The following is a 22,256-nucleotide window of genomic DNA, read 5'->3' as shown; positions in this document are numbered from 1 at the left end:
TTACCAGCGTTACCATCATTAACGGCATTACCAGCCTTACCATAGTTACCGGCGTTACCATAGTTACCGGCGTTACCAGCGTTATCGGCGTTACCATCGTTACGACATTACCGGCGTTACCATAGTTACCAGCGTTACCATAGTTACCGGCGTTACCATCGTTAACAGCATTACCAGCGTTACCATAGTTACCGGCGTTACCAGCTTTGCCATAGTTACCAGCGTTACCATCGTTACCTTAGTTAGCAGCGTTACCATCGTTACCGACGTTACCAGCATTACCGGCGTTACCAGCGTTACCATAATTACCAGCGTTACCATCGTTACCACAGGTGAATGATTAAGCCCGTCCTGTCCTGTGGAGCCCACAACCAAATGTAGCCGCAACTGTGAAACTTGACCCCAAACTCTCCGCATGTGAACCGGGGGCATCGCTCATCCCGCCTGCGCGTGCTGCTGCTTCCTGCCCTTAAAGCGCAGGTGCACTGAGCCGTGCGCTCGCGACCACCACCAGCAGTCCCAGCGCTTTGGTCCAGAGGCCACATGACGCACACCTGTAACGCCTGACCCCGACCACAGACAGCACAGCCCCCCCCCCAAGAACTGGACTGGAGCCGGAACGGTGCCAAAGACCATGACGACCAAACGTGCGCTGCTCAATTTCAAGGCAGACGCGCTCCGTACGGCGGAATGTAAATATCCGAGGCAACTTCGGGCAGGATCGGGGGCATTTGGGGCTGCACGCGCCGCGGAGGCACCTGCGTGTCCGCCTCCAGCTGCCCCCCGCGCGCCGCTGCCGCCGCAACTCATTAAAAGGCGCCGAAAATAAAGAGAGCAGAAACGGCGCCCACCTCTTTGGTGTTGACGATGCCTTTGACGTATTTGGCCAACGCCGAACGGCCGCCGAGGAGGCTGACGAGCACGCTGACGAGCACGGCCAGGTGCACGAGTCGCGCTCCGCGCCGCACCTCCATCGTTCGCACTCCGCTGTGGCTCCTCTGCTCCCGGGGTTCCGCGCAGCCTGTGCCTGCTGGGGGGAGGGGGGGCGCGCACGGACCAACAGATCCGCGGCGTGCACGTCGGATCCCCTGACTTGCCAGTGGCCACGGAGCGCGCGCGCGTCCCCCTCAGTTCCGCTCGTGCTTTGAGAATGCGACACGGCGTCCGCACATTTCAATAAATAGTGTCAGTGCGTGCGATGTTGTTTTCATTAGCGGCCACGCGCCTGGAATGCATCCAGTCCAGCGCGAGGACTGATGACGTCTGGCCCGCTGACTGCAACTATGACATCACTCAGCACGAGGACAGACGACACGTCATGAATTAGTGCCGAATCCTGAAAATGAGGCCAAAGGTGGAAAATGAACCCAGTCTGATGTGAAAGTCCCCAAATCCCGCAGAGACGATGTTCACGGCGGCGAATCTATTTAAATAAAGTAAATGATGCCAATTAGTGTCTGATGCGTGCACGCGGTGGGTGTTGTTCACCGAGCAGATTCTTTGACCCCCAGTATTAAATTACTGTACTGTTCAGTTTAGTAGCCAAGCTTTCCAAATGGGGAACAATTAAAATCCAAAGCCTCGCACAGCCCTGAATTAAGCCAATAACATCCCAATTTTCCTATTGTTTGGAATACAACAGAGCAAATGATGGCGGCTGGTAACGAGCTTCATTTCCCCAAACTGTCATTAAGTAATTATCGAGGTAACCGGAGAGTTAATCTGCGCCTCTGTACCGTTCAGTTGTGATTGTGCTCGTCTCCAGTTGCTTTAATTACAGTTGTCAAAGATTCCTAATGGAGTTAAAAGCCTGGCGCGTTTATATAAAATCTCTCCTCGCCCTCCTGGGCGGGGCCTCCCTCCTCAGACTCGGGTCCTCTACCAGAGGCCTGGGGGTCTGAGGGTCCTGCCCAGGACCTCAGCTGTTCCTAGGACTCTTCTGGACAGATCTCTGGTGTGGTTCCTGGTATCTGTTGGGGGGGGGGTTACTGCCCCTAGTGTCCCGGTCACCACTGGGACCACTGGTGCCTTCATCTTCCACATTCTCTCCATCTCCTCCTTCAGCCCTCGGTACTTCTCCAGGTTCTGCTGTTCCTTCTTCCTGATGTTGCTATCACTGGGGATTGCTACATCCATCACCACCATCTTGTCAGTCTGGATCTGGAAGTCCCACAGGATCTTGGCCTGCTTGTTCTCCAGCACTTTCGGGGGTGTCTCCCACCTGGTCCCTGGGACCTCCAGCCCATACTCAGATGTTCCTGTCCACTGTGCCAGCCACCTGGTTATGATGCTCCATGTGTGCCCTGCCTGCCAGCATCTTGCACCCTGCTGTGATGTGCTGGACTGTCTCAGGGGCGTCTCCACACAGCCTCCACCTGGGGTCTGGTCTGGTCTGGTGCACCCTGGTCTGGTCTGGTGGACCCTGGCCTGGTCTGGTCTGGTGGACCCTGGTCTGGTCTGGTCTGGTGGACCCTGGTCTGGTCTGGTGGACCCTGGTCTGGTCTGGTGGACCCTGGCCTGGTCTGGTCTGGTCTAGTCTGGTCTGGTCTGGTGGACCCTGGCCTGGTCTGGTGGACCCTGGTCTGGTCTGGTGGACCCTGGCCTCTATTGCTCTGGTGTTCAGAGCCAGTTCTTGTGCAGCCATGAGTAGCCTCTGTGCTGTCTTTCAGTCCGGCCTTTTGCATATATATATAACACACACACACACACACACACGCACACACACACACACATAATGTAAAATAATGTGAGAACAGAAACCTTTTACCTTTATTTCAACACCTTTGAGTTTAATGGGAAGAGGAAAAATAACAGGTCAGCAAATACATGAATATTGATTAGATAAAATCAACGAGGAAACAAATCTATTTTGGCAAAGATTCATTCTGCAAAAACTGAAACGAGGCTTATATATAATTATATATAATAAATCAGAGTAAAAATCTCTGCAACAATCATACAATGTTATACAATATATATACACACACACATTCTATTTTTAACATATTTTTGCACTTGTGGTGTTTTTGGAATAACATTAGGTTACTCAAAAAATGTAACAAATCAATCTAAAGTGTCTGTTATTGCTTGTTTCATGTAAATGTTCATCAGACTCATTTGTATGTGCAGCAAACGTCCAAAATAGCCGTACGGAAGCTACATCTGCTCTTTGGTTGAGTTTCAAACCTGCATCAGACGAACGATGAGGCATCGCTTTGATGGTCAATCAAAGAGTTCAATCAAAGAGGTCAATCAAAGAGTTCAATCAAAGAGTTCAATCAAAGAGGTCAATCAAAGAGTTCAATCAAAGAGGTCAATCAAAGAGTGACAACACGAGTCAGATCCAACCGTGACGCAGACGTGAGATCAGCAGGTCGGACATGACAGCAACTTCAGGAATATTTAAAATGACAGCATGGAGATCTCCAAAGTTCTGCAGAGTTGGAATCACTAACAAGTGATCTGGGAAACGAGCAGCAACTTGGACTGAAGTCAGGAGATGAAAGCTGAGCCTCGTCATTAGTGGCGCCTCAGGCCATCTCCCTAAACTCCTCCCATATTCGACCACACTTGTCTCAGCAGGTGGTACCGTGGGTAACCATGGAGACGCGGTAAACAGCCAGTGAGGACAAACCGCCCTCAGCTCAGCCAACACAGACTAACGGGCCAAAACCTCCTGCTGGCCACTGCAGATCCAACCAGCTCTGCATTTGGACCCAACTCCACGGACCAGTCGCACCCTCAAAGTGCTTGTTTAACAAAACCACGAGTAAGGACGTGCGCACGCCTGAGCGCCATACGGCTCCACACAGGCTGGCGTGCTGAGTGGGCAGAAAGAGGGAGACGTCTGGGAGCTGGGCTCAACCTCTGGAGGATCAAAGTATTATTTTCCTGCTTCCCTCCATCAACCCACTACAGAAATCTGCAGTAAGCAGCCGACAGAAGTGGGGGGGGGGGGGGGGGGGGGGGCACTCGGGGCTTCAGATAAATCCTTCTCAGCATCCCTCCTCAGACCTGGCACCCCGGTCCTGTTACCGGGGGGTCGGCCAGCGCCAGCGTAGTGGGGCCTGGCAGGAACACGACCCTCTGAAGGACATTTATCCTCACCGTTGAGCTCATGATCGGAAGTGCACGGTTGCAGCGCTCGCTCCTGAATGGTTCCTGTTCAGCTGAGCCTGAGCCACCACCCGGGGGGGCTCAGTCTGAACATGGCAACACTAAAACACAGCGTTGTTCATAAGTGACCTCTAAAGTTGGGGGCCCAGTAAACAATCCTGACAGACCAGAACCGAGCACATCTGTGCACGTTTGTGCATGAATCACTCTGAAAAAGAGTCCCAGAATTAAGATGAGACTGATCTGAAGGTCAAAGGTCAACGTGAGCAGCAGTATGGATACTCGTGGTGCAGGAATCAGAGCGTCTCCATGTCGGACACGTGACACAGTCGGTGTTTTAAAGGAAAAGAGCTTTAAATAACAAAGGTTAATTCACTGTCAATGATTAAACTCTTAAAGTGATTTAATGAATCCAGCATGTTGTTCCAGCTCTGTGGCTCCACAAAATCAGCGATATTGACGGCAAATCTAAGCAACTGGGAACACAATTTGGGGGTGTTAAGTGTGATTTAGAGGAGGTCCCTGAAGGAGGAGCAGCCCCTTTAATGAGGAGGATTGTACAGAGGAGGACGGTGCTCGCTGGTGTCCGGCCGGGGCCCCCGGCCACGGCTGCGGGCCCCATCACTCACCCATTCAGGCCACGTCCCCTCAATCTTCTGCACCTTTCTGCACATCTCCTTCCCAACAGCTGCTCTGCTCCCGGTGTTGGTGGCGTGTGTGTTGGGGTGTGTTGGGCCCCAGTATGTCAGTGGTCTGTGTGTTAGTGTCTCCTCAGCAGGCCTCCTTCTCTAACGCTCATGTCCTCTTTTTCAGCCGCTGCCTAAATCTGCCCAACTTTCACTGTTATTCTGGGGCTGCCACGGCAACCAAGAGCTCTCCCTCAGCAATCTGGCTTCCTTTCTGGGCTGCTCGCTCCACTTCCTCGCAGGGGTGAACAGTTAGAGAACCAGCGTCCCCGTGTGAGGGGGCCGTTGGCCTATCCGTGCGCTCCAACTTGCGGTGTTTGCGTGGCTCCGGGGGCGTGTCGGTCTGGGTAAACACCGTTCGGATTCTCTCCACACAGATGTTGGCAGCCTCCCTGGTCTCCCTGCAGAGCTGCGACAGGCTGAGGAAACCGTGGGGGAGGTCGTCCACCACGCACAGTGTGACAGGCTGGTTTATGCTCCTCAAGCGCTTGGCGAACATCACCGAGTCGTCCAGCATGGGGTCCAAAGCACAAGCCTGAGGGAGGGGCAGAAGTCAGCATGACGGGCGGGAACGGTCCCTCACTCATGGCATGAATGTTAATGAAGTGATTACGGGAAGGAGCTGAAGCGTTCCGGGCCTTGCTGGTGTTTTCTATAAAGCTTTTAAAGGAGCCCCTTGTTCTGCTGCAGCAAAGCTTCATCTCTTCATCAAACATCCGGTCTGATCCAAACATTCGCCACATACCAGGACAGCCAGCCCCGATCTTCCTCACCTTACTAACTCAGTTTACTTTACATTCTGCGTGGCATTCCACGGCCGAAACCATGGAAACTGTCAACATATTTCAGTCATTTCATCTTATTTCTTTAATGAGTTGGTGACTCAAAATATGTTGCTGCTGATGGTTTGATCCTGTTTCTGAGCATCTAGGAGCTGTGTGAAGGGCTAATTATTCTCCATCCAACCCTAAAACCACCTTCTCTGCTGTGTGTGTGTGTGTGTGTGGGGGGGGGGGGGTCTATGCTCCAACCTCACCATAATCACGGCATTTTTTGGAATTTTCTGTCCATATCTGGGAGTTTAGTTGCCCTTTAACCCCAATAACTTACCACTATGTGTACAGGTGGCAGCCCTCTCAGCAAGCTATCAGGAGCCAGCAGAGGAGAACAGAAGGGGTCCTTGACCACCGGAGAGCGCTCCACCCTCATCTCAGTCAGCTGTTCGGTGCGCAGAGGTTGGAAGCCGAGGGGGAACTCCCGGGAGGACTCCAGCTCTGCGCCATCACCCTTGGCGGGGGCTGCTATGGCCACCGCAGATATGTCGATGGACGTGGGCGTCTCTGGATTCTTGGAGAAGACAGCAACATCTTCATGCTACGATCCAAAAAGATATTTGGATGTAGTTAGCAGTGAGCAGGCAGGATCATCAATATCAATGAAATGATTAGAAATAGACTCAAACTCAGTGAGGCAAAACATGACTCAGCATAAAAGGCAACTGTGTTGTGTTCTTAGATCTTTGCTGGCTCCTTTTCTCCAGACGGCCACTAATCCCGACAGTGTCAAGACATCAGGCGCAGGGATGATCTGCGTCCCCTCCAGCACGTGACTGGGGTCACGCTTCGCCTCAGTGCAACACTAATTATCAGCACATAAAAGCTTCTCCATGATCACGAGGCTAATTCTGCGTATTTCATGAGCAAACATTTGAGATGATAACGTAGCGTCTGAACGTACAAATATTTAACAGTGACACACCGAGTTCTCAGAGAGACGCTGGGATTTGTGGGAAGCACAAATGTTGTAGGATCCCAAGTCCTGACAGGTCTGACTCTTCACTGACAACTTCCTGCTGCTGACCTCTGGGGGGACGGGGGGGTCGGCATGAGGAGAAGAGATGGAGGCTTCTGAGATGCTCTTCCTCACCGATTCTGATATTTAGGATAGAGAGAAGAGAAAAAGGATCCAAATGACCTTACATCTCCAAACATATCAGTGACGGTACACAGGCTGATCTCTACGATAATGAAACCGAGCGTCTGAAGAAGAGGAGAGAGCTGAACGGATTCAAACAGAGCTGTGACTGTGATGTCATCAATCCACCCCCCCTCTCCAAAGTGATAGGCAACTCCTCAATAATGAACCATCTCAGCACCAGAGAGGTCTTTAATAACACACTCAGCGATGGCATTCTCATTAGTTTTAGCTTGGAGCTGCGGGGGGGTGGGGGGTGGGGGGGGGGGGGGGCACCCAGCTGAAAGGGCAGCAGGGAAATTACAATTTTCCAGCAGATTTACGGTGGCAACAATTAAATTAGCATCAAAGTGCTGCCGCTCCGCTGAAGTGAACCGATAGACAGAAGGAACCGGGAGTGGTGACCCCTTAGTCCCAGGTCACCTGACTTCCTGCTTCCTGTGAAGGTGATGGCCCATCGTTAAGGGATGGATTGGTTCTGTTGGGGTTATTTCATGAACAAGAAGAAATAGCACGTAATCTATCATTAAATCACACACTCTCACACGCACACACACACGCACACTCTCACACACACACACACACACTCTCTCACACACACACACATACGCACACACACTCACTCACACACACTCTCACCCACACTCTCACACACACTCACCCACACACTCACCCACACTCACCCACACTCTCACACACACACTCACCCACACTCTCACACACACACTCACCCACACTCTCACACACACACTCACCCACACTCTCACACACTCTCACACACACACTCACCCACACTCTCACACACACACTCACCCACACTCTCACACACACTCACCCACACTCTCACACACACACTCACCCACACTCTCACACACACACTCACCCACACTCTCACACACACACTCACACACACACTCACCCACACTCTCACACACACACTCACACCCACACACACTCACCCACACTCTCACCCACACTCTCACACACACACTCACACCCACACACACACTCTCACACACACTCACCCACACTCTCACACACACACACTCACACACACTCTCACACACACGCACCCACACTCTCACACACACTCACCCACACTCACCCACACTCTCACACACACACTCACACACACACTCACCCACACTCTCACACACACTCACCCACACTCTCACACACACTCACCCACACTCTCACACACACTCACCCACACTCTCACACACACTCACCCACACTCACCCACACTCTCACACACACTCACCCACACTCACCCACACTCTCACACACACACTCACCCACACTCTCACACACACACTCACCCACACTCTCACACACACACTCACCCACACTCACCCACACTCTCACACACACACTCACACCCACACACACTCACCCACACTCTCACCCACACTCTCACACACACACTCACACCCACACACACACTCTCACACACACTCACCCACACTCTCACACACACACTCTCACCCACACTCACCCACACTCTCACACACACTCACCCACACTCTCACACACACACTCACACCCACACACACACTCTCACACACACTCACCCACACTCTCACACACACACTCACACCCACACTCTCACACACACTCACCCACACTCTCACACACACTCACCCACACTCTCACACACACTCACCCACACACACTCACACATGAAATACATGAATGATGTCGGGGAAAATGTGAGAGAACAACTGACCCAACACCAGACACACCCAGAACACATGCACACACCCACATACACCCACACACACACACACACCAGTGGCCGCAGGCGTGGTCTCTGCAGCGGTGCTGCTGGGTGCTGAGGCTCTATTGGAGTCCAGGAAGGAGTGGATCCAGTTGGAGGCGCCCTGTCTGAAATCCCTGAGCAGCAGCGCCGTGTCCCTCTTCACCAGGCTCAGAGTGCTGACCTTCTCTACCTGCGTCTCTGTCTGCGGCTGTGTGCCTGGCAAAGCAACGGCAAAGCTAAAATTAGCAACACAAGCAGGTGAACAATAGTATCGTGGTGATTCTGGTACCGAAGATGATACAGCAATAATGGGAGATATTAGAGAGCAGAACAGCAGCAACAAAGGTGGTTCACAGGGGTGATGAGGTGGAAAAACGAGTTATTGATCAAAAGCACCCAATTCTTTAAACTGGATATACAAATACTAATATGCAAATTAGGCCCGCCTGTCCTTTAAATAGCTTTATAATACTCAATTGTTAAGTTCTGTCTTAACACGCGATGTTCTCCGTTGGTTTTGTCTATCAGCAAAGACAAAACTTCAACGTTCACCTGAACTGTGGCTGAACTCAGATTTAAGATGTAAATGTTGCTAACAGGCGCAGGAAGCAAGAAGAAAAGCCCCTGGAATCAGAAGTGAGGCAGAAACAGGCAGAAGTGAAAGGCTCCACGTTTGGGTCTTTACTGGTGATGCTGGGCTGCATCCTCAGCAGCTAGCAAACACACACCCCCACACACACCTGCGTAGGCACTGAGACACCTGGAGAGCACACTGAGAGGCAGCAGGGGATCCATAAGTGTTAGCAGACGGGATGGCGAGGCGTAGGCGGTCAGCAGGGTAGCTGGGTAGGCTGCCACGATGCCATCTGGCATTCGCACGCCGTAGGCAGCTGCACGCATCGATGTTGTCACGCACAAGTTGCCCCCGGCGCTGTCACCAGCCAGACACACTTTCTCTCCCGTCCAACCTTGGGCGATAAAATGGAGCCAAGAGAAAAGAGGGGAATGAATAAAAGCAACAGAGCGAGATCCTCCCAGGGTTGGGGGCCTCACAGTGGACGCTGCGACCCGACCCGACCCGACCCTGACCCGACCCTGACCCTGACCCAACCCTGACCCCTCCCTGACCCAACCCTGACCCTACCCGACCCAACCCTGACCCGACCCTGACCCTGACCCGACCCTGACCCAACCCTGACCCAACCCTGACCCCTCCCTGACCCTACCCGACCCAACCCGACCCTGACCCAACCCTGACCCTACCCGACCCACCCTGACCCAACCCTGACCCTACCCTGAGCCAACCCACCCTGACCCAACCCAACCCACCCTGACCCCTCCCTGACCCAACCCTACCCTACCCGACCCTGACCCAACCCACCCTGACCCCTCCCTGACCCAACCCTACCCTACCCGACCCTGACCTGACCCAACCCGACCCCTCCCTGCTGATGTGAGGACGTTCCTCTGTGGACGGGTCAGGACCAGGATTTAGTGGAAATCCCAATTATGCACAACAACACGGAGAGTTTAGAAAGAAAAAGCTCAAGAATGAGTTCTTAAAAGTTGTGGATGAACGTTATCAAGAGATCATTTTGAATAATTAAATCTGAAAATGTAAATCTTGGTGTCCGTTCATCAACTTTAATGACCTAATTTCTTGTATGAATAACAGGAAGTGCACATAACGGTAGCGGCGTAGCATCAGCGATGGTTACCCAGCAGGTGGTGGTTCCTCAGAGCCCAGCAGTAGGCATAAAAACACTCCTCCAGCGCCCGTGGGAAGGGGGCCTCGGGGGCCAGAGAGTAGTCCACAGACAGGATGGGGACGTCCAGATCCTGGGACCAGCTCTTCAAGTACGGCTGCACAAGACAAAAAAGGCAAAGAAGCGAAGTGGCGATGATAAACTGGCCTGATAAACAGGAGAGCACATTTATCGCAGCACTCTCCAACCCAAACGAGAGAAAAAGGCTGAAAAATGAGGAAGAGGATTAACGAGGAGGAAGGAAACGTGCAAGCTGCATCCCCTGATATCACAGCTCGCTGTCAAGGCCGATCAGCACGAGTGGTGCTCGTGAATCACCTCCAGGTTCTTTATTCTCACTCATCAAAGACGAGATGTTAAAGCGTTTTGAACAATAACGGCCTCTTTTGTCATCTTTATACTGAGAAAACAGGACAAAAACGGAGCTTTTTCTAGGTTTTGATGCTTTAAAGAGCCTCCGTGATACATGACATTAAACAAGACTGCGAGCAGGAAGTGCTCAGCAGGGATGCACGTTCTGAACTGTGACCATCTGTGAGGAGCAGCCACATTTCATCACATTCAGAAAAAATGGCCCGAACAAATTTAAGGGTGGGAATATGCCAGTGGAAAATGTGGGAAATCCATACATGAACGCGCCTCTGGTGGGCTGGAAGTGTTGGGCAATGACGTCACGTGATGGAGCAACAGAACGTTTCCTCTTTTGTGCCAATCAGGTGAGAGTTCAAGACTTTATCCTGCATGAACAGCGACACCTGCTGGCATCATCTGGTCTTTGGTTTCATTAACAGTTAAACGATCCAAAGGTGGATGTGCTCATAACAAGTAGCACAAAGCAAAGCATGCTGGGATGGCAACCACAGCAGAAGGAGGTGTAAATTCAAACTGTGAAACAATGAGCAATTCATGCCTATTTTAAGCTTTAATTTAGCCTCAATTCAATCCGAAGACATTAACCAGAACACCCAGGGAGTAAAAGTGATGAATCCGGGTGTGATACATGCTGCGTGCATGTGCACACTTCTACTCCTGGTATCTCAGAATCATCCTCCTTTGGCTCTTTAAACCGGAAAAAATACTAAGATCTTACTGCGCCAGAGCGTGTAATGAAAAGAAGAGAGGAGGATAGTCTGGCTAATTCTCCATTAGCGCCCAGGTACTCGCCATCCGTGCTGCCACACACTTCCTGGTTAATTCAACATGACAGCCGTGTTCAACCTCCTCTGACGGCTTCTCATCCTAAATCGGTTTGGAGCTGCAGATCAAGGACGCTCACACACGTGGTGATTGCTCAGTCCTGAAGAACCCAGCAGGAGCTTGCATGGCACAAGCATGGCATGATCATTTAGGCTGGGGTGACATTTATATGTGCACAAGTCTGATCCGTAGCAACATAAGCGTGGTTCTTTAGGGGGACAGGTTCCATGTGTGTGCACCTATTAAGACAGGCATCACTACCGACTGGCCCAGCGGAACAAACAAAAACGGACCGAGCAGGGTGATCCCTACAGAGCCAAAAATAGAATGGTAAATTAGGGGACACACGACAAATCCTGGATCTCCTACATTGTATCGCACATTAGGTTAAATCCACATGATTCAGAAGGTTTGTCGAATCTTGTTTTGGGACAGAAATGTATTGACGAGTGTCTCCTCACCTCGTGGGACCTGGAGGTTTGGGCCACAAACCCTCCTCCGTGAAAGTGGATGAGAAGGCAGGGAGACGAAGGGAGCCGCTTGGTCTTGAGCCCCAGTGACAAAGAGATGGCCCCCCCCCTCGGCACGGCAGAGGGACAGCAGAGTCTCGCTGTCCTGGAGGGACAACGTCGCACAATGAAGCCGAGTGGGTTCAACGCTTTAACACAACAGCAAAGTTTAAGTTGTACTGCTTCTAAAAGGCTACAGACATTTAGCAAGGGTAGAACTAACTAACACTAGAACTAACTAACTAACTATTCAGCAATAGTTTGAGAGGAATCTTTTAGAAACCAGGCAATGAGGAAATGACTATTCATTCTAACAGAGGACAAGAAGCGGCGCCAGCGTCTACACAGCAAATCCAACCATGATTTGAGTACCTGTCCTTCACGCAAGTCATATGAGATGAGCCTCATCAGAACGGGGGCGGTGCCAATGTGAGCTGAGGGCGGGGCTATAGTTACAGATCCTCTGTGGTTGCCTGTCAGGGGCAGGTCAAAGGCCACCGGGGGCACAGAAAGAGCCCGGTTCACCTTAACGTGGGTGGACGTCATACTGGCAAGGCTCTGGATGACGACAGATGATGGAGAAAAAGAAAGAACTTTGAGACAAAGAGGCAGCGATGATAAAGTTCGAGAGCCCGTCGAGTCACTGGGAAGAAAAAGCAACGGGATGAATAAGTCATGAAGCCCGATGTCTCATCTCAGTCCCATTCTAGTGTGACCCACGGCCTCTGAGCCACAAGGCAGAATGAGGGAAAAGCTACAACTGGAAGAAAATATTCCTGTCGGTCGGAAATAAGACAGAGCAGCACCAGAGCCTGGGTGTAAAAGGTCAAAGGTCTGCCTAAATCCCGGACATTTTACTCACTGACAAGACTTCGGTCTCTGTGATGTTCCAGAACGTCTTCCAGAAATGGACATCCAGGTTTTGGGTGAGGCGTTCGAATTCTGTCCCTCTCAATTCTGGGTCAATGGCATACTTCCCTGAAGTGAAGAAAGAGCTGGCTGCAACACCTGCAGAAGAAAAAATATGACTTACGTTAGCGAGAGAAGGGAGAGGTGGAGGGAAGAGGATCACACGGAAGTGACGGGACATGAAGACAAAGAAGTAAGACAAGCTGTGAAGAAAATCAGCCCGGAGACAAACTAAACTAACGGGGAAAAGGCCGCTGATAGCAGTATATGTACAGAGAATCAAGCAAGACACTTATAGAAACTGGCTTGTCCAGCTAACATAGAGCTCTAGAATAGCCACATGATCCAGGATCACTACTAAACTCTGATACAAGCATTAGTCCCTTAAACTCACCATATGGTGCAATACCACCCGCGTCCACTGGGGTGCAGCAGAGAGCACACAACCATCAGAATTACAGTATATCTCGGGAAAATACTGAATTTACATCTAAATAGTGGAACTTGTTAGAATCCCAGCCTGTATGTGTTATGTATATGTCTTAAAAATCTAAACATTAGAGTATCAAAACTGTAAGAAAAGTCCTGAGGATGACCGGGAAGAGAGGGAGACACAAACAAGATGATGCTAACCTATTCCTGACTGATGGCGTTTGTAGTTTTCTCCAAAAGCCACAAGACCGATAGCAAGAGTCTGGAGACAGGGACGAATGGCTGGAGTAAACTGGATGGAAGAATGGACACAAGACGTGTTTAACCAGACAAATTAAAGACAGCTTATCAAACGTTTAAGAGGTTTAAGAAGAAAAGATTGATCTGGTCACATTAAACGCCAACGGCTTTGAGTAGATACAATGTTACTCATCATTTCTGTATGGTGCCACTTCCTGTGTTTGTAACCAGGGAAAAAAGATTTGATGTGCCCTCGTGATCTATCTTTAGTCTTGAGACCGGATCGAAAGCAACTCTCCGGAGGACAGAATATTAGCACTAATTAGGACGATTCCTTACTCATCGCACCGGTGCCGAGCCGCTACAGACGCAAGCCTGCGTCCCGTGATTTGGAAAACTCTGTGATTGGAGCGTTTATTCATTTGTACCTCCGCTTCATCTCACCTGAAAGCCAAGGCAGCGGCCATAGAAGCAGCCTTTGTGCATGGTGGAATATTCACGCACAAAACTTTCACTGAGGCCACTCTCATCCTGGAAAAACAGGTCGCCGTGGCTGTTGTCGTGCAGCATGCGCTGAGCCAGGTACAGCAGGGCGCGCAGCTGGCAGAGGGCGTTGGAGTACGCCTCCATCTCCGCAGCATTGTGCGCCACTCGGAAAAAGATGCTGCGCCGGTTTGCAGCGATGTAGCGTCCTTTCTGGATAATGTGTAGCAGGCAGCAGCGCACCACCTACAAGCAGAAGGTGCCAAGAGAATTAGATCGGTCTTAGTCCCTCGATTCAAAAGCTGCTGCGCCGTAACGCCTGACTGTACGTTCATTTTCAGTCCTGATTGAATAAAACGTGTCCCGACGCAGCCACCGTGGGTTTATTAGCATTTAGAGAGGAAACTGCAGACAGAACTCATGAGGACATGAAAAAACTGTGTTTGTAAAACTAGCAGAGTGGATGAGGAGGATTATACATGAGGCAATCAGAAGGCCTGATAGCTAAAGCGCCGGTTAGCGCTACACTTGCAGAGGAATGTGGTGATTAACACCATCATCGGGTTTCATCAATACTTAGAGATCAAGTACAGTGAGTACAACGAATTCATCTAACCTAGTTCACAAAGTAAAATCAATGTGCAATGGAGTGACCTGGAAAGCGAAATATTATGGATTGGGAGGCTGTCCAGATGAAGGATGGGAGCAGGAAGGTGGAGCTGATGTTATTGGGCTGAAAGGGAACTGGGATGGCTGCAGCGTGTAATCGCCCACCTTGACTAACGAGCGGTAGCCATTGGCGGGGATGTGCGGATCAAAGTCGTAATGATGGAAGACGGCGGCGAAGCCACAGATGACCGGCTCCAAACAGCGAGCGTGCTCCTGGATCACGTTCATCACGTCCACCAGCCGACGTGCTGCGTCGCCCTGGGAGCTCTTGACTCCTCCAGAGAAGAAGGCGGCATTTTCCTCACACACGCTGTAGAGAGCGGCAAACACCGCCTTGGTGTCCATCACTGGAAGGAAAGAACAACCCGGACGCACGTTTACGTTACTGTCGTCACCCCACGTGACCGAGACGCGTGATATGTTTAAACATCTTCTAATTCTGTGTTTATAGTGACACGCACAGAGGGCACGGCTCCTCTCAGGGGCCTCCACAGACCTGCCCTGACCTGCCCTGCCCTGACCATAACGTCCGGAGTCCCGCGGCTGGAAAAGCCGACTCCTGTCATCCGATACCCTCATTCCCACAATGTCAGGAAACCTGCTGGTACATTGTGTACGAGGCTGAGGGCAGGCGGAGGGCTGGTGTAGAAACAGACGGGCTAGAACCGCCTACGGACTGAACCGTTCTATAACAGAGTGGGAAACTTTGGTTTCTTGTTCTTGGTGACCTTCACACTGCATCAGTGAAGAACAGGAACAGTTTCATAACTTACTAGATGCTGCAGCAACAAATGGTTACGTAACTCCTTTAATAAAGACGCCTGCGGCCTCATTTTGTCTCATGACTTGAAACTGGAACAGATTTTAGCTTTTTACACCAGCACATCTTTAAGTTGTGTTTCCACAGCTAACATCAGGAGAGCTGGACGGTAAACGAGTGCACGAAAACTGACGCACAGCTACATTTAAATGCTTATAAAACCAGAAACAGCCATAAAGGGAATAATCAGGTCCTGGATAAACGCCGTCGAGCAGTGAAGGTCTCAGATTAATGCTAATTGAAGCCCTGCGAGGGCAGAGGACATCCATGACCAGCAGCGCCATCACCTGCCCCTCCTGTGGAGACACGTCCACCTGAGCCCAGGTCATGTGATGCACCTCTGCACCTCCACTCACACAGACGTGTAGCACGGCTCAATGATCCAAGGGCTGCAACAAAAAGGTTAAGCTAGTTACCATTCTCTGAGTTCAAGATTGTCTCCTTGTCTGTTTCCTCTCTTCCATGAAAGCAGTTTGAAGAAAAAAGGAGAGAATGAGCGGAGAGAGAGAGAGAGAGAGAGAGAGAGAGAGAGAGAGTCACTCTACAGGATAAAGACAGGGAGCTTTAGCTGCGTACGCCCTCTGGGGGGGGGGCTCTCGTGTCCTGATAAAACAGTTTAATCATCTGAGCCGACTGAAAGCTGCGCGGTGGCAACTGGGGGGCATTTCCTTTCCTAACTCCCTTTTCTGGGAGCCCCTGCCACAATCCTCCAGATCTGAGGTGATCCAGCCCAGTTCAAAGGGATGTTCTGTTCTGCTGCCGGCCCCGACCCTGACACCCCGACCCCCCCCCCTGACACCCCGACCCCCCTCGACCCAGACCCCCCCCGACCCAGACCCCCCCCTGACCCTGACACCCCGACCCCCCTCGACCCAGACCCCCCCCGACCCAGACACCCTGACACCCCGACCCTGACACCCCGACCCCCCTCGACCCAGACCCCCCCCGACCCTGACACCCCGACCCCCCTCGACCCAGACACCCCCGACCCTGACACCCAGACACCCCGACCCTGAGACGTGTTTGCTGTTCCAGCACAGCGTGGCTGGCAGGGACAGAGCGCTCGAGCGTGACGATAACAATCAATAACTTCCTTTAATCCCAGCACGATCCTCCTGGACCCAGATAAGACGGCAGCAGTTACTAATATTTGCAACAACGGTCCTGTTGGCCAACGTTAGTCACCATAAAGTGGCGCTTTAGCTGTAACCACACTCCAACTGTGGCTTTTCACCTTTAGTTTAAGCTTTTGGTGCCAGACGGGGCGTCTTTAACGTCTTTAACGTTGTTAACATCTTTAACGTCTTTAACGTCGTTAACGTCGTTAACATCTTTAACGTCTTTAACGTCGTTAACATCTTTAATGTCCCAACGCTGTTGGCAGAAGCCTCTCTGACACGTCTGTCTCCCGACAACAAATACAGCTTATTCATGTGTTATTAATGTGTTATTCCTGTGTGTTGTTCCTGTGTGTTGTTCCTGTGTGTTGTCCCTGTGTGTTGTTCCTGTGTGTTGTTCCTGTGTGTTGTTCCTGTGTGTTGTCCCTGTGTGTTGTCCCTGTGTGTTGTTCCTGTGTGTTGTTCCTGTGTGTTGTCCCTGTGTGTTGTCCCTGTGTGTTGTCCCTGTGTGTTGTTCCTGTGTGTTGTTCCTGTGTGTTGTCCTGTGTGTTGTTCTTGTATTCATGTGTTGTTCCTGTGTGTTGTCCCTGTGTGTTGTTCCTGTGTGTTATTCATGTGTGTTGTTCCTGTGCGTTGTCCCTGTGTGTTATTCATGTGTGTTGTTCCTGTGCGTTGTCCCTGTGTGTTATTCATGTGTTGTTCCTGTGCGTTGTCCCTGTGCGTTGTCCCTGTGCGTTGTCCCTGTGTTGTTCCTGTGTGTTATTCCTGTGTGTTGTCCCTGTGTGTTATTCATGTGTGTTGTTCCTGTGCGTTGTCCCTGTGTGTTGTTCCTGTGCGTTGTCCCTGTGCATTGCCCCTGTGCGTTGTTCCTGTTATTCCTGTGTGTTATTCCTGTGTGTTGTCCCTGTGTGTTATTCCTGTGTGTTATTCATGTGTGTTGTTCCTGTGTGTTGTCCCTGTGTGTTATTCATGTGTGTTGTCCCTGTGTGTTGTTCCTGTGTGTTGTCCCTGTGTGTTATTCATGTGTGTTGTCCCTGTGTGTTGTTCCTGTGCGTTGTCCCTGTGTGTTGTTCCTGTGTTATTCATGTGTGTTATTCCTGTGTGTTGTCCCTGTGTGTTGTTCCTGTGTTATTCATGTGTGTTATTCCTGTGTTGTTCCTGTGCGTTGTCCCTGTGTGTTGTTCCTGTGTTATTCATGTGTGTTATTCCTGTGTGTTGTCCCTGTGTGTTGTTCCTGTGTTATTCATGTGTGTTATTCCTGTGTTGTTCCTGTGTTATTCCTGTGTTGTTCCTGTGTTGTTCCTGTGTTATTCCTGTGTTATTCCTGTGTTGTTCCTGTGTTGTTCCTGTGTTGTTCCTGTGTTATTCCTGTTTTATTCCTGTTTTATTCCTGTGTTATTCCTGTCTTATTCCTGTGTTGTTCCTGTGTTGTTCCTGTGTTGTTCCTGTTTTATTCCTGTTTTATTCCTGTCTTGTTCCTGTCTTGTTCCTGTCTTGTTCCTGTGTTATTCCTGTGTTGTTCCTGTCTTGTTCCTGTGTTATTCCTGTTTTATTCCTGTGTGTGTGTTGCTGGTCTTCCATGTCTTCCATCCAACTGACCGTCTCACCTGTCCAGAGCTTTTATAGTTCGTCAGGCTAATTCAGAGAAACAATCTTAACAAGAGTAACAATTTCGAGAGATTTTTTGTCATTAACTTTCGTTTTAAAAGACAAAAGAAAAAATGGTGTAAATTCCAGTTTTCTATCAAACATTTCTGATAAAATCCTGCCAAACCAAAGATAAGACGAGCAGGTCCAATGAGTCTGTTATCTGACTGGGGGCCACACGAAAACCCCGTCGTTAACAGCACCAAATCTATTTACTGTATAACTTCATGTGCACGTGCGTCACCTGTTCATGTGCACGTGCGTCACCTGTTCATGTGCACGTGCGTCACCTGTTCATGTGCACGTGCGTCACCTGTTGGCCAGCAGGAACCTCTCAGCTTTCATCTACTTTAACTTACTGAACTCCTCAGGGGTCCACAGGGGTTCTACAGATGTTCTACAGGGGTTCTACAGGGGTTCCTCAGGGGTTCCTCAGGGGTTCCACAGAGGTTCTACAGGGGTTCCTCAGGGGTTCCACAGAGGTTCTACAGGGGTCCACAGGTGCCTGTAGGCCTCCGGGTCAGGCACCGCTCCACACCAGCACATCACCCTTTCAGTCCGTTTGGGTTCCAAACTACCAAGATCATCAATATTTGTCCCAACCTGTGACAACACACTTTCCGTGTAAACAGGTTTATTTACCTCTGTCAAGAAAACATGCTGAGTAAACATGGCAGACGCCTCTGAGCGACTTCTCAAAGGCCCTGGCCCCTGTCTCTGCATGGCCCCTGTCTCTTCATGGCCCCTGTCTCTCCATGGCCCATGTGTCTCTGCATGGCCCCTGTGTCTCTTCATGGCCCCTGTGTCTCTGCATGGCCCCTGTGTCTCTGCATGGCCCCTGTGTCTCTGCATGGCCCCTGTGTCTCTTCATGGCCCCTGTGTCTCTGCATGGCCCCTGTGTCTCTCCATGGCCCATGTGTCTCTGCATGGCCCCTGTGTCTCTGCATGGCCCCTGTGTCTCTGCATGGCCCCTGTCTCTTCATGGCCCCTGTGTCTCTTCATGACCCCTGTCTCTGCATGGCCCCTGTGTCTCTGCATGGCCCCTGTGTCTCTGCATGGCCCCTGTCTCTTCATGACCCCTGTCTCTGCATGGCCCCTGTGTCTCTGCATGGCCCCTGTGTCTCTGCATGGCCCCTGTGTCTCTGCATGGCCCCTGTCTCTCTGCATGGCCCCTGTCTCTGCATGGCCCCTGTGTCTCTTCATGGCCCCTGTGTCTCTGCATGGCCCCTGTGTCTCTTCATGGCCCCTGTGTCTCTGCATGGCCCCTGTCTCTCTGCATGGCCCCTGTCTCTCTGCATGGCCCCTGTCTCTGCATGGCCCCTGTCTCTTCATGGCCCCTGTGTCTCTGCATGGCCCCTGTGTCTCTGCATGGCCCCTGTCTCTCTGCATGGCCCCTGTGTCTCTTCATGGCCCCTGTCTCTGCATGGCCCCTGTCTCTGCATGGCCCCTGTCTCTTCATGGCCCCTGTGTCTCTGCATGGCCCCTGTGTCTCTGCATGGCCCCTGTGTCTCTGCATGGCCCCTGTGTCTCTTCATGGCCCCTGTCTCTGCATGGCCCCTGTCTCTGCATGGCCCCTGTGTCTCTTCATGGCCCCTGTGTCTCTGCATGGCCCCTGTGTCTCTGCATGGCCCCTGTCTCTTCATGACCCCTGTCTCTGCATGGCCCCTGTGTCTCTGCATGGCCCCTGTGTCTCTTCATGGCCCCTGTCTCTCTTCATGGCCCCTGTCTCTCCATGGCCCATGTGTCTCTGCATGGCCCCTGTCTCTCTGCATGGCCCCTGTCTCTCTGCATGGCCCCTGTCTCTTCATGGCCCCTGTGTCTCTGCATGGCCCCTGTGTCTCTGCATGGCCCCTGTGTCTCTGCATGGCCCCTGTCTCTCTGCATGGCCCCTGTGTCTCTTCATGGCCCCTGTCTCTGCATGGCCCCTGTGTCTCTGCATGGTCCCTGTGTCTCTTCATGGCCCCTGTGTCTCTGCATGGCCCCTGTGTCTCTGCATGGCCCCTGTCTCTGCATGGCCCCTGTGTCTCTGCATGGCCCCTGTGTCTCTGCATGGCCCCTGTGTCTCTGCATGGCCCCTGTGTCTCTGCATGGCCCCTGTGTCTCTGCATGGCCCCTGTGTCTCTGCATGGCCCCTGTCTCTGCATGGCCCCTGTGTCTCTGCATGGCCCCTGTCTCTGCATGGCCCCTGTGTCTCTGCATGGCCCCTGTCTCTTCATGACCCCTGTCTCTGCATGGCCCCTGTGTCTCTGCATGACCCCTGTCTCTTCATGGCCCCTGTGTCTTCATGGCCCCTGTCTCTGCATGGCCCCTGTCTCTTCATGGCCCCTGTGTCTCTGCATGGCCCCTGTCTCTCTGCATGGCCCCTGTGTCTCTTCATGGCCCCTGTGTCTCTGCATGGCCCGTGTGTCTTCATGGCCCCTGTCTCTGCATGGCCCCTGTGTCTCTGCATGGCCCCTGTCTCTCTGCATGGCCCCTGTCTCTCTGCATGGCCCCTGTCTCTTCATGGCCCCTGTGTCTCTGCATGGCCCCTGTGTCTCTGCATGGCCCCTGTGTCTCTGCATGGCCCCTGTCTCTCTGCATGGCCCCTGTGTCTCTGCATGGCCCCTGTCTCTCTGCATGGCCCCTGTGTCTCTGCATGGCCCCTGTCTCTCTGCATGGCCCCTGTGTCTCTGCATGGCCCCTGTGTCTCTTCATGGCCCCTGTGTCTCTTCATGGCCCCTGTGTCTCTTCATGGCCCCTGTCTCTGCATGGCCCCTGTGTGTCTTCATGGCCCCTGATCTCTTTCTTTAGACCCTAAACATCTCAGATGTGGAGCCTCTGGTGTCCGAGAACTGAAACTTTGGTTTGGAACAAACTGATGAAATATTTTGTAAGTGGAGCTCAGAGGCCCCCTCGCCCTGACGGGGCTCCCATGGCCTCCCTACGAAGCCTCGTCAGTCTGGAACAGTGACAGGTGGAGAAGAGCCCGGGGCCCTCAGCAGCACCCAGACGGAAGGAAGCGCAGCAGCAGGACGGAGACGTTTGGTGTCAAAGGTCTCGACAAGGCAGCTTCACATATACAGGCAAATGGAACAACAGGAAACCAGTAACAATGTCCAGCCAGGCCTGGTCCGATGGGGAAGTCTCCCACATTTAGGTTGACCACAGAGATTGTGACGTAACGGCCTGCCACTCATGTGGCTGCTGACGTCACTGGCACGGTTCCTTTAATCGATTTAAGCTTCCTGCAACACTCCGGGGGCTAATCTCCCTCTCCACCTGTTTGCTTAGCGTGGAACAACGTTACCTGGTCAGGTGGGTCCAGTCCATGTCACCAGCTGAGACAGGGCGCAGAAGATTTGAAAAAGAGTTTTGAAAAATAATTTTTAAAAAGAGAAAAATACCACGATGCAGCACCAGCGCGGGGTTTCCTGATGCCACGCACAAGGATGGCAGACCGCTTGGAACTACAAACGACCGACTGTGGGTTTGCGAGCTACTGACGAGATCTACCGTAGATCCCGGCGGCAGATCCCGGCGGCTACACTCCTCAAAGGATCCCTTTGGCTAGCGGAGAGCAGCTAATGCGGAGGCTAACTCAATAACAGGGAGGAGGCGACGGGGGGGCTGTGACGACGTCGAAGCAGCGATGTATAAACTTACCCACTGGTCCCTCTCGGAATTTCGAAGACCGCCGGCCATTCCCATTCTTCTCTAATCTGCTATTTGCGAAGCTTTTCCTGCCCGACGCCATCTTCGGTGCCCTGTTCACCGGCCGCTTCTGTCCTCTCTCCCATACCTGCCTGCCTGGGAATACGCACGGCCCCGCCCCCTGCCCAAAATGGGAGGGCCCGCCCACCCGCGTCAATCCACTAGCCAATCGGGGCGCTCCCTGCTTCTAAGGTGCCGCCCCTTTGTTAAAATAGTGAAGTACTCTGTAGACAACGTTAAC

General features: G+C 51.9%; 2 protein-coding genes across 4 annotated transcripts in view; both read right to left on the bottom strand.

Annotated features, from left to right (window-relative positions):
* tmem145 (transmembrane protein 145) overlaps nt 1-1,249 on the bottom strand; it is a 22,153-nt gene extending 20,904 nt beyond the window's left edge. The window contains exon 1 of one of the 3 annotated variants that reach the window (XM_029839327.1): nt 852-1,249. In XM_029839327.1, the coding sequence (XP_029695187.1) occupies nt 852-974 (123 nt within the window). In that variant the 5' untranslated portion in view covers nt 975-1,249. The remainder of the gene's footprint in view (nt 1-851) is intronic. The other 2 variants (XM_029839326.1, XM_029839328.1) reach the window with 2 other exon arrangements.
* Nucleotides 1,250-2,761: 1,512 nt separating this feature from the next.
* Nucleotides 2,762-22,188, bottom strand: lipeb (lipase, hormone-sensitive b). Its single transcript, XM_029839325.1, is given in 14 exon segments — nt 2,762-5,337; nt 5,913-6,176; nt 6,561-6,733; nt 8,566-8,751; nt 9,276-9,503; nt 10,254-10,398; nt 11,960-12,076; nt 12,078-12,113; nt 12,380-12,565; nt 12,870-13,015; nt 13,550-13,640; nt 14,033-14,317; nt 14,846-15,087; nt 21,968-22,188. Coding segments are annotated over 14 exon segments (2,568 nt in total). The 5' UTR covers nt 22,059-22,188; the 3' UTR covers nt 2,762-4,959.
* Nucleotides 22,189-22,256: the final 68 nt, after the last annotated feature.

Source organism: Takifugu rubripes, chromosome 7 (genome assembly GCF_901000725.2).
Source record: "Takifugu rubripes chromosome 7, fTakRub1.2, whole genome shotgun sequence".
NCBI classification, from domain to species: Eukaryota; Metazoa; Chordata; class Actinopteri; order Tetraodontiformes; family Tetraodontidae; genus Takifugu; species Takifugu rubripes.
Note: the sequence above shows the minus strand (reverse complement) of the source record. Positions and strands in the feature narration are given on the sequence as shown.